This window comes from Cavia porcellus, unplaced genomic scaffold, assembly GCF_034190915.1.
Source record: "Cavia porcellus strain 051 isolate PalLab524CR breed Dunkin Hartley unplaced genomic scaffold, mCavPor4.1 scaffold_6, whole genome shotgun sequence".
NCBI classification, from domain to species: Eukaryota; Metazoa; Chordata; class Mammalia; order Rodentia; family Caviidae; genus Cavia; species Cavia porcellus.
Window position 1 is genome coordinate 83483836 of NW_026947489.1, and position 12953 is coordinate 83496788.

Here is a 12953-nt window from a genome sequence, read left to right on the forward strand (position 1 = left end):
TCTGTAAAATGGATCAGAAAAGTAACAAATATGCAGAAACAGTAAAATTGATTTCAACCACCAGATGTAACCCATGCTATATCTCAGATTTTGCAAGATAAAGAACTTTGAGTCATCTAAAAAAAAAAAATCAAGGTCAGAGAACTCTTAAGCTGGTATTAAAAAATAGCTGCTTAAAAACAAGCTTCTAAATTATTGACGTATTATAGGATCATTTCAAAATGTGTGTGCGCATGTGTGTAAGCCAGAATTATAATGGCAAAAAACTGGGAGTAATGCATTAAAATTAAAAATGACTGTCACTTAGAGTGATGAGAACTCATTTTATGAACATTTTTCCAAGTTTATACCCCAGTATTTTCCTTTCTAATTTGTAAAAGGTAGTTTTTCACTGAAATTTTCCGACAAATTTACAAAAATTCACGTTAGTTTCACAAAATTTTATCACACCATCAGACTCTGGAAAACACCAGAAGGAAGCAAATATAAGTGTGAGCACTAGTGTAAGTACGTGAGTTGAATAAATGATCTACAAAGGAGTGGACAATCCCAAGGCTTTGAATAGATACTATGCCAATTTCCCTTCTGAATTGAGACCTTCCTCCTCTGACCAAGAGGAAAATAATGTTCAACTTCATGTCCTTGCTGAAAAGTCACAAATCAATGACTACACATAACTTCACTAGAAGTCATATCATCGCCACCAACACTTCTACTGAGCTCAGCCCTCCAAGGCTCCCTAGGACAAAGCCCAAGCCTTCCTTCAGAACAGCAGACCAAGCTGAAGACTGCAGTGTGACCAAAACCTCAGGGTGGCCATCAGTACATCCTACTAGGAAATAAACAGTTTCTCTATGGCCCCATACTCCAATGATGGAGGGACAGAACGACCAGGTCCCAAGGAGGTGTTTTGCCAACATCCCTCAGATCCACATGTAATATTCAACCAATGAGCTCAAGCAGCAGCCTACGCAGAGCAGTGTCTCCCCCCGCCCCGTTCTCATTACAGGGGGCCAACCTATTCAGTTCCTAATAAGGGGAGACACAAAGGCAGTCCAGCAATAGGGTCTACTTCAAAAATTCTTTTTCTTTTAGAAAACAGATCCTCTTTTGTTCTGGTTAAACACCAATTACTCTGCTCTCTCTAACATGCAAATCAGCTGAAAATAGGGCAGTACGTAGCTCACTCTGGTGCCACTGCAAGTTTGAATGAAGAAAAGAGAAAGAGGACAGAGAAGGAGATGGTGTAAAGAAAGGGGAGAGAAAAAAAGAGGGAGAAGAGAGAGGAGAGATGAGCGATAGAGGCAAATCCCTGGGGGTCTTCAATTCCAAGTACTTTGTGCTCAGATAAAGCTCTTTTGAAAGAGCTTTTTTGTATTATCTGTGCCGGTGCCCACAAGCGGTGATTTTGCCATTATCCAAAAAAATAAAGCAAGAAAAGAAAAAGCACATTAAAGTATACAATACAAGCAAGAAAAGCAAAAGTGGCCAACAAAGCTATTTACCCACAGCTCCCACTTGCTACAAACACTCTCCCAAAAAGTAATGTTCTTGTTTCCTTGGCACAAACACGCCAAGGAAAAATACTGAAGAAAGGAGGAAGGCTCTCCATGGCAGAGAGGGGACAGTGGTACCAGGTTCCATGCCTCATGAACCCAGTGGTATCCAAGTGCCACCAGCCCTCACCAGCACAGGGCCCCCAAGCCAAGGGGCAGGGTAAGGACCACCCCAAGAAGCACTGGGCTCCATCCTGGGCTCAGGCACCCAGGCCAGCACCCTTGTTTGGTTTCATTTTTTCCCTCACTTTGAGGAAAATAAGTTAGGCTTTACTCATTTCCATCACCTACATCATCTTTTCAATGCAAGCAGGCACGCAGAAGGCCATAACTGAAGGAAGGAAAAGACAGCGTCGTTCCGGCGCTTCCTGTGCACCTGCCACATGGGGGCTCTAGAGAAGAAACAGGTCTCTGCCCATTGATGCCACAAAGAGCCCAACAGCTCTCTCATCCCAGGTTTGGATGGTCACACTATGCCTAGGCACCTCTTGAGTCTCTACAGTGTGCCCACCTGAGCACATCTGGAGGCAGAATGTGTTTCCAGAGGTTCAGAGGTGATCCTCTATTTCTGCTGAGGACAACAGCCCAGGGCTTCAAGCCAAGGAGGGACAGCCAAGATGGGGCAATGACCAAAGCCAAGGCTTCTCTGCCAGTGGGGACCCAGCACCGAGGGGACCTAGTACATGACAAACCTCAACGGGACGCACAGCTCAGCCTGCAGTTAGGACTCCAATCAGGACTCAAGCTTCTACCCCGCAGAACCTCCCAGCAAACAGCCTTCTCTAGCAAGCAGTTTCTGCCACTTACCTGTGCCCCAGAACTGCATACCTGGCTGAAAAGCCTCCTGTCGTGAAACGCACCTGCCACAATGAGGGGGATCCCTCATGTTTTCGCTTTCAGGTCCTGACCTCCTTATATCAAGGCTGCCAAATAGGACATGAATGTCCCTGTTTCTCATGCCCTACCCCCCCCCCATTACAGGGGAAGAGAATAAAGAAAATGCATTTGTGGGGTTGCTAGAACATACTAGGGCCTGATCCACTACATTTTGTCTCATCCAGTGAGTCCTGCAGGGTGGACACAATACCTGCATTGGCAGGAGATAGGGGACTCCAAAAGAACGACTCTGGTAGCACCGGCTGCAGCATGGGGGTGAAGGTGGCAGTGCAGTGGCTGGCAGCGGTCTGAAGGCCAGCTCCACTGTCTACGTAATGGCCCATCATTTGCCAGCTGCACAACACTGAGCCCCTTGAAGCCTCCTGAAATGGGGTGAAAATGACGCCTTTCTCAGAGCACTGTTGTGAGGGCTGAGACATCACAGAGCCTTTGGCAGTCAGTCAAGAGATGGTAGCCGTTATCACTCAAGGTCAGCAAGTGAGGCGGGGCTGGAATCCACACTTGAGCCTGGGCAGGTGGGGCACCCACACCTTGTGGGAGCCTGGGACAGGCTCACTGTGACTCTAAAGCAAACGCTTCCCATGTGGTGAAGATTCTTGGAGGATCACCACACCGGGGGCCTTGGGGAGTCAACCCAACTGGTAAAAGGCTTTCTAGGAAACCAAAGCCCAGAGCTCACACTGAGCCTAGGCCATGGGAAGCTGGAATATTTCCAGGAATCACAGGTCGGAGGGGTCTCGAGTGGTGATGGAAAGACACTGTGGACAGAAACAGCACAGCTCGCTGCTCCCAGCTCACATTCCACGTGTGCACACATATCAACCGCCTCCCACTGGCGCCATCATAGAGGAGCAAGGGAAACCACACTTAACCTTTTCCACCATGGACCACCATCCCCAACAGCACAGCAAGTTCAAACCTGCAGCAAACCCTAGAAAAAGAGGCACGGGGAGGAGGAGCAGAGCATACCAAACCTGCCTGTCTTCAAGCCTGAAGGAGTCGCACACATGGAGATGGAAAAACCCTGGGCTGGTCAAATGGCAGAAAATGGAAATGGAAATGGTCCTTCATTTCTGAGCATGCATGCAAGATGAGACACGTGGAAAACTGGCTGTCTGTTAAGAGGATCCTGAGTCAATCCAGGAGACAATGACCTAAATATGCCGACCCCCTGGAGACCGCCCAAAAGCGAAGCCACTGCTTGGAAGAACAGGCTGGCGCTTGGCTTGCCTCATGCCTTCCCAGGAGCCCATGGGTGATGGACAGTTCTAAGCAATACCCTATAATCTGCATTTATGCCATTTGTCTCTTTGATACATCAAATACAGATATTTGCATCATTTATTTTAACGCACATGATTTTCTTCTGAAAGCCACAAAGAGAAAAGTCTGATCCCCCGCATCCCCCCACCCCTTTTTTCTTTAGAAGTCTAAAAACTTAAGCCTGGCACCCCTGACAAGCCAAATTGATCTGGAAAGATCTTCAGAGGCCAGTTGCAGTAAGGAACAAATAAAGGACTCTCCTGGCAGAGGAGACAAGGAAGACAAAGAGCAGCTAAGGGGCTGGTCCCTCTCAGCATCTCACAGGCCCTGAAGATAAAGGCAGGGAGGGAGGACAGGAGGGAGGACAGTTGCCCCAGGAGCTCTGGGCCCACATTATCTATCTGCTTTGTGTGAAACTCAGCAAGCACCCAACAGTGGCAAGCTTGACAAAAAGCCTAAGAGCAGGGGCCCAAACGAGGAAGCGCAGTTTCAGCACCAATAAGGCAGAGAGGCTATGAGTTACGCAGCCTTCAGGATCCCCAAGCTACTGGTAGTATGTAGCAAGTCTGTGCAGGGCCAGCCAAGCTACTCACTCTTTTATTTATGCTCCCATAGACACCTGAATAGAAATACGGGCACAGGATGGCCATGTGCCCCACTTTTCATTGGATTCCAAAGATGCAGCTGCTCGGCCTTTGCCACCAACACCTCAGTTTGTTCCCAGGATGGCTGCCTGCTGTGTCCTGTGTACCAGACCTCAGGGACACCACAATGCACATCCCTTTTCCCAGGTCCCCAACCTGGAAGGGCGAGAGTGCCATCACCACTTGTTAGGGGGGCAAAATGAGCCAACAACAGCACAGCTGGGAAGGAGGAACTGGAACCAGGTCCCATCCATTCTCTGATACCTTTGTCCTTGAGCCTTTTTTGTTCCTCGCCCAATCACCTTGAATCATCTTGGGCCTGCCTGGTCATTTTTCTTTCCTGTCACTTGGTCCCTGCTCATTTACTGAGCACCTCCTATATGCCGCATAACACACTGAGTGCTGAGAACAGGACATCAACAGAAGCAAGGTGGCTAAGAGGATCAAAGTAAACAAGACCAGCTGGCTGCCACATCACCCTTGGGGCCGCCTCTACCCTGCCCTGCTCTCTCTTAACTCAGGACGACTGCATCTCCTCTACTGCTCCTCCTAGAGAAGCCCCAGCTGGAATCAGTGGCAGTGCACAGCTGCAGAACACCTCTCCTTACAGGATGCATCCCACCATGCACATTCGCCAGCTGCGACTTGCCAAGTCCTAGTAGCAAAGTCACTCCCTGACCTAGATCCTGCTCTCTTCCTGTCACAGGTGTGTCCGAGAAAGCCCATGCTCCAGCTGATCATCCACAGGGCCCACAGTACCCCCAAATTCTGGCTGGGAAAAGTTTAGCCAGGCCCTGGCACCCCACACCACAGTGATACCCAAGTCTGCCCCCTGCACCTGTCTCCTTCACCATTAAAACTTCCTGAGGCCACCCCCACCTTGTCTAGCTTTCCCAAGGAACAGCCATCCAATCTAACCAGAAAACATGCAAATGTCACCTCCGGAAAACACAGAGCCAGGGTCTTCAACAAAAATCACTGACTTTGTTTTGCAATTTACAGATCAGTAGAGGCATGGTCTCATCAACCCTTACAACTGTACAGTACACAGCACCGTGCACATGTTCAGATAAATGACAAAACTAGGGCTCGAATCCTTGCTCTGTAACATTAAAACCTTCTCTCCTCTCCACCCTATGCTACCCATGTGGTGTGAAATTAAATCCTTAAACCAGGTGTGGTGGTGCACATCTGTAATACCAGCTAAGGCAGATGGATCACTGCAAGTTCAAGGCAAGCCTGGACTACACAGTGAGTTCAAGGGCAGTGTAAAATAAGTAGTGAGACCTTGTCTCAAAAAACCAAGAAGAAAAAGAAAAAAACAGGGACAATTAAACAGACAATTAAACCTTTCTACATCTTGTGCTTGGCATATAGGTATATTTAAAATACACCTATATTTTGTATGAAGATGAAGGGATATACAGCAATTAAAAATCATGCTACAACCAAGGAATCACATGAAAATTATTATGAAGTACTGTTAATTAATGAAGAATTTGAGTACATGTACACATACACACACAGATACAATAACCATTCCAACTCCAGGGTTCTTTCTATTTCTGTTTTTAAATATCTATACATATACACACAAAAATGGTAATACACTAACACACTGATTATTCTGCACTTTCCCATATGTTTTGAATCTTCTGTTAAGAAGCAAGCATTCCTTTTCTAATTTAGAAAAAAAATATTAATAGCCTTTACTTCTGAAAACAAAGAAGCTGCTGTCCTGGCTTGAGAACAAACCAATGCACACCGTGAAAAGGGTCCCCGACCCAAGCCACAGCCTGGCCAAGGACGCAGCTGTGGTGCTGACCCCAGCCGCTCACTGCCAAGGTGGTAAATACAACAGCAACGTCCAACAGGGACCCTTGCCAGCCTGAGCCCCAGGGCCACCATGACAGAGGCAAGGCTTTCCCAGAGGAGAATCCCAGCCTTGTGGCCACAGGAGCTGGCGGAGGCAAGGAACTAAGCCGTAGGAGTGAGTCTCAAAGACAATGGGCTGATTATACCCAGACCATGGGACAGGTCAGTGAAACATTACTGGTCCCAAAGAGAGTCAATCCCAGATCAGAGCATTAGAAAAACGTAAGCAACACCTTTTCCGTACGGCTCCTGTGTAACTGTGAATGAGTTAACTAAGCTCCCTGAGCCTCAGTTTCCTCACCTAGAGATCTAAGTTAAAATACCAAGTCTTGGAGGGAATCTTAAGAGCAGAAAATTGGGAGTTGTTAAATTCCAGGGAAGTTAGCTGCAGTAAAGATATGCCACAGCCTCCATAGGGAGAGGTCCCTGTGGAGAGGACCCAGCAGCACTGAGGCTCAGAGACCCATCAGGCCTTTGGGTGACTGCCATGCAGAACCTTTGCCTGGACCCTGGGCCAGGGCTCCTGTTATGGTAATAAGCTCTCTCCAGGCCCTGTCCTTCAGACAGTATATGAAATAACAAATGCTTGCTATTTAATTTGCTAAATTCTAGGGAAATTTGTTATGCAGCGGTAGATAACAAATATAGATTTTGGATCCTGGTATATAAGAGCTCATTACATGGTTCCTTTCAGATCTTTTCAAATTCTGTATGTGAAAACTAGCACGTTTCCCTAAAAAGAAAACCTCACCAGGAAATAATCAGCCTTGAAAAACTAGAGATGAAAAATGCCAGCCCCAATCAGCCTATTCTAGCCTTGTTTGCCTTCCAGAGTAGCTACGGAGTAAGAAAACAGTGATAGCAGGTTGGATTTGAGTATTACACAATGTATATTTGCACTGAAACATCACACGCTACCCTCAGTATATACAATCTGATGTTTTTATGTATCACTTTTAAATTTTTAATTAAAAAATAGGAGCAAGAAATATGTCTCCAAACAGAGGAAACGTATTTACCTAGATGCGTTTTCTGATAGTGCAATGCAGGTTTAGTCTCCTGTCTGTAACACAGATGAACTAACTATTGTAGCATCATCTGCATCTCCCAAAAATAAGGCATAAAAGAGGAGTAAACTCCTCTCTGCCTGAGGAAATGAGTACGGGGCAGACAGTGGGGGAAAGAAGTTCCCAAACACTGACTTTTGCCCTCACCACTGTCCCTTCCAGCCCTCCCAAGGAAAGAAAAGCGCTCCTAGCTGGTGAGGTGTAAACCCCAGCCTTATTCTTGAGTTTCCCTTCTCCACACTTTCGCATTCTCATCTCCACCAAATCCAAGAGGCAACGACTTCTTCCCACCTGTCTCATGGCCACCTGCGCCTTGGACAAGCGAGCACAGCAGCTTCTAATTGCCCCTGACAACAGGGCTCCTTCCAGGATGGGAGTCCCCTCTTGCTGTCCTGGGCCGCCCTTTGCACACATAGCAAGTACTAGGTACTCACCAGGCTGGATGTGATCTGTTCCTCCCGCCCTTCCCAGCTCAGCTCCTCCCATGAGCCCCTACTTCAATCCACACAGACCCCCTTACTACTGCTCAGCTGGCCTCCAGGCAGAGCGCTTTCCTCAGTGAGCCCCCATAAGGACCTGGCCTGACCATCCTAAGAGCACTCTCCCCATACCCAGTCCAGTCTCCCTGCCCTGATGGTTCACAGTGCTTCTCACTAACTGACATGTCATACACGAGTCTGTTCATGTTCCACTGGCAAAACTCTGTCCAGCTCCCCTGGACCTCCCCAGTGCCTAAAACACCAGGCCCCTCGCAGGCTCACCAGCAGTCAGCACACTTCCTATACAGGGCCAGGCAGAAAGGCTCAGCCTGTATCCCTCACCATCTGTCACAACCACTCAGCTCTGCTGTTGGATGCCACCATGTTACTGGAGAAAACACAGAGATATGAGTGGCTGGGTTCCAGTAAAGACTTTGTGGAAACAGGTGGTGAACAGATCTGGCCTGTGGACACCAACAAATACAAAAATATATACTGCTTCTATAAGACACTCTCAGAAATATGTATATATACATATGATGCCTCTCAAGATGCCATAAGATAAACACAGGAATCATATCTGTTTTCCATCTTCAAGAAAACAAAATAGAAGAGGGATCTATAGGAAGTGCTTCTCTGAGGGTTCCAGGGAGAGTTCATCAAGTGCTTCTCTTGTGGTGAAGTGGCTGATGAAAACCCAGCAGACCCCCGTCCACTCCATGGGAGGCTGGGCACTTCCGGTGCACAGATGTTCTCGTCCAATATAGGGGCAGACTGGTGGGGGGACAGGAAGCAGGCCAACCCTCTTCCAAGTTCCAAGCCAATCCTGAGGACTACAGGACAGGGGTGGATGCAGGATGCCAGGGTGTCCCACCACGGCTACAAAGGCATCACTCAGTTGCTACACTGTACACGTCAGAGGAAAATCCAGGCATTCACACTTGCTGACTGCCAGAGAAAAAGTGGCTGGGGGAGGAGGTGTAGCAAAGCCAAAAGATGCCCACAAAGACATCCTGGCACTGATGAATTTCTGTGCAATGCAGAAGATTAGTCACAAAAACAAATATGTGCAACTCTGGCCCAGCAGCCAGCTAATAGAAAAAGACTATACTTATTTTAAATTATCTACCAAGAACAAAGGGTAACTACAGGGCACTATTTTAAAAAATCCACTTGCCCAAGTCTTTGTTTAATTGCTGCTAAATCCATAGTTCAGCATCTCCTACCAGCCTTAGCTTGCTTCTCTGCCCAAACTGTTGCTTGGCTCAGTCTACCGGAGGAAACACTTGAACAGGATCTCAGGGAGCACTGCTTCAAGTCCTGCATTCCCTAGCCACCCACCTGTCCTCAGTTGACCCCTGGGCTGAGCCTCCTGCACACACCTTCAGTGACCACTGAGACAGCTCACCAAAGAAGCAAATCTCCAGTTTCATCAGCACTGTGCCTCTATCAAAGATTGAGAAATGAAGAGGCATCAAAATTTTTCCATCTCAGGGAACTTTTAACTTTCTAAACCTCCTCTCATTTTGGTTATCTTATTTCCAACACAGGAAAAAGGCACAAGACAGCCGAGGAGGGGCTTAAGCTTTCATATGCTTGGGCAAGGCAGAGCAGGCCTCTGCATCCTGCGAGTAACAGTGGCATAGAACAGACCCTCAAGGTACTGTAGGGAAACTGAGGCACCAAGAAGAACCCGGGCCTACCAAAGTGACAGGCTGGGGTGCAGCTCCCACCAACAAGCCAAATGGATCACATGGTGGCTGGAGACAGAAGAAAGCCCTTCATCTTTCCCTTGATCTTCGGGAAACATATGCCAGACCCAGAGGGCAAAGCTTTTTTCTTCCCTATTAAAATTTTTTTTAAGTTACAGACCGCACCTTGCCTAATTAGACCGGGAAAAAGCTGGCCTAGCACATCAAGAAGTCTGTAAAGAAATCAAAACTGGAAGAAAGGGACAAAAGAGCTCAAATATTGCTGTGAAATTTGCACAGTCAACTAAATAATACTATAAAATAATCTGCTAGTCATAGGTAGCAGATTACCGGCTGTGCCTATATGAGCAGGAGACATTTCTTCATGTCTTATGTATGAGCCCATCTAATCCTCACAGCAGTGCTCTGACGGACATCTTCCCATTTTACATATGTGCAAAATGAGAAACAGAGGATTCAAGTAACATGCCTGGATCACACAGCTAGTAAACTGATAGAGCCAGGGTGGCAGCCTCAGCAGTCCAGCTCCTAAGCTGATAAGTCGTTCAGTCTCAATCTCAGAAAGTTTTTCTATTCTAAAGCTTCCCTAACTGCATGAAATCCTTGTGCTTTTTCTTTTATTTACTGTACATTCGTGTTGTAAGTATTCTTTACCCACTTGTTTGAACAAAGACAAATGTTTTGAGATGACAATGTGACATACAACCAGCAATACAACTACATTTTTAAAAATTATGTTTTAGAAAAGAGGTACAACAAATACATCAGTAACAAAACCAAGAGACTTGCTGTGACTCTTCTCCAACTGGACTCTAAGCTTCCTGGCAGCCCAAGTGTAAAAGGCAGCAGGATCAACTAAAATTTTTCTGTATCAAAAGGAAAAAAAAGTTTATCAGTCTTTGAGAACCAAATGTTTCACGTTACTAAATCTCTATGCAAGAGAAGCATACAAAAAAGGCGATGGACAGATCCATTTTTAGCATAATTTTAAAATCAAGGTTATAGCCTTAAAAGCACCTCAAGAAACAGCAGCTTCATAAAAAGGAGGCAGTGGAGTCTACGCAAACAGCCTTCCAGTGAGCTGGTGCTCTGTGGTGTAAGAGTGCAAAATGGACAGGATTACAGAAGCTTGTTCTCCAGGCCCTTGGGATGGTTGACAGGACTCCGCTGCTCCAGGATGGCCCTGAGCATCCTGGAGCACTGACACTGAGGAGCACACAGGACAGTCACACATCAGGCATCCCCCATCACAAGATGGGGCTCTAGCAGTCACAGTGGCTACCACGCACAGCTGCACTGCACATGCCTCTCTCAAGAGCTTCCAAGTGTCTCTGGCAAGTGGCAGCAGAAGTCCTCCTGTACAATCCAAAGGGGGCTTTCCAGGCCAGGTTTCCTTGGCAACCCCAAGGTGACAGTCCCATGCAGCTCCCGTACTCCCTCTGTCTTAGCAATCCAACTCCCCTCCATTACTTGGCATCCCAAGAAGCTACTTGAAAGACGCCACCCTTCAGTCTCCTCTAGCTCAGATGACTCTGAGGTCTGCAGAGGGCTGGGGGTAAGCAAGGACCACAGGAAAACACAGAAGGGAAAACAGCAGAGCACGCCTTGGTCAGCCCTTCCAAAAGTCTCAGTGTTTACTTTGAGCCGCTCTGGAATACCAGGGACAAAACTTCTTTGGGCAGGGAAAGAATTCAATCCAATCCCTCACTTGACCAAAAACAAAAACCCAAGTCTAGCTCAAGGTCAAAGGCAATGAAAACTTGAACTCCAGGGCCTGCCCGGCCAATGTTCCTACTACCACACTAGCATGCATCCCGAACCAAACAGAAAGAAACCCGAAGGCACTTTTGGAAGCTATCCACCCTCCAGCCCTGCCAGGCCTTCATCAAGGAACACCTGAGAGACTGGAGCCCTACCAGGACCTGAAGTGGGCAGGGAGCTTTTACCTGTTTACAGGTTAGCAAGTCATCAGAGGCTCTGGGGTGCCAGCAGGGAGGACAAGGACAGAGAGACAACACCCTATTTATCATTTGCTAAGCCCGGAGCCACAGTAAACAGCAGCCACAGCCCCAGTGCTGGGCTGCATAGTTACCCTGTGGACAGGACGTCTTCTGTCCAGTTTGATGACTGAAAGAAGTTGGAAACCCTACCATCCGCCCTCCCGAGTCATTATTCAACAACAAACAGGAGCTATATTTAGCACTGTTTCCATAAAGGCGCCATAGGCAAAAAGGCCACCAACCTCTGAGATGAAGAAAGGTTAAATAAGGCTACTGGACCACCCCTCCGCATCAGCGTTAATGCGAGTTCCACTTAGCATTCATCTGTTCAACACAGCTTCTAATTTTATAAATGGACCTTAAAATTAACAGGAGGACAGACAGTTTCTCCCAGGAGCCTCTGTGTCCGTTCTGCAAAATTACGTAACCCAGAAAATGAGGGTTCTGATTTGATTATGCTTTCAACAGCCTGAGACCATTCATTGTGCACACGGGCTCCTCTTCGCCAGGCACTCAAACACAGGAGGGAAGGGGGAGGCAGACAAACCCTTTTTCACCAGCTCATGTAAATAAGGCTTTGAGAAAGAAGGCCCTTTACATCCTCAGTGATTCCCTCCGTACCCCCAGCCAAACCCCACCACTGGTTGCTGGCCCACCCAGATGGGTGAGAAATTACACAGTTCGGAGTTCAGGCTTACCAGGTTGTTTGCCCATAATGGAAGTTTATACAGGCCTCCCACACAAGGGTATTGTTAGAAGAAATCAAATAATGTACTGTTGAACACTCTGAGTTTAAAGGACAGAACACGCTCTTGGGAATGCAAAATATTACAATTTACCTTTTTGCAAAGAAAAAAAAAATTATTTGCTTGTCTTTTACAGCCAAGCCAAAGGAAATACAGCTTTTTTCCAAATGCAGTCAGAGGTGCTAAAAACCTCTTCTAATAATCCTATTTCTGCAAAATGTAGAGCTGTGTTGCAGAAAAAATTGAAAAAAGCCTGATTCGCATTCTTGGGAGGGGAAGTAACCCATATTCTCAGCGTCCTGCAGGTACATGGTCACTGAGTGCCACCCACGGCACGATCCCAGGGTGCACCCCAGCTGAGGCTCTCCTCCCCCCAGCCCACAGGAGACCTAATGCATCATTCACAACTATCTTACTGACAGTGAATTTACAGCCCTGTGGAGGGAGGGGGAGCCCAAGGGTTAATGATGGAGGAATCAAGGAGACAACTGAAAGTCAGCTCTATAACCTGGCAAGAATGCATCAACGGCTCTGTTCTCCATCCTCCCACTGTCCAAAGACCAAACAGAAACTCTGACCCCGCGATTCCATACTAACAGGTAGCATACCAAGCACTGCTCATACTTAAGGAGTAATAATCGGACAAGTGGAGTTTTTAAAAGGCCATTCAAGAACGTTTATATGGGCAAAGCTGAGACAGGGAGCTGTCCGAAC

General features: G+C 47.1%; 1 protein-coding gene across 20 annotated transcripts in view; it reads right to left on the reverse strand.

Moving 5' to 3' along the window:
* The window catches only part of Msi2 (musashi RNA binding protein 2), a 359255-nt gene that overhangs the window by 283036 nt on the left and 63266 nt on the right, over window positions 1–12953 (reverse strand). The window contains exon 5 of one of the 20 annotated variants that reach the window (XM_063251262.1): window positions 10257–10359. The exons of the other annotated variants lie outside the window; for them this stretch is intronic. Within the exon in view, the coding sequence (XP_063107332.1) occupies window positions 10257–10359 (103 nt within the window). The remainder of the gene's footprint in view (window positions 1–10256; window positions 10360–12953) is intronic. 20 annotated transcript variants of the gene reach the window in all.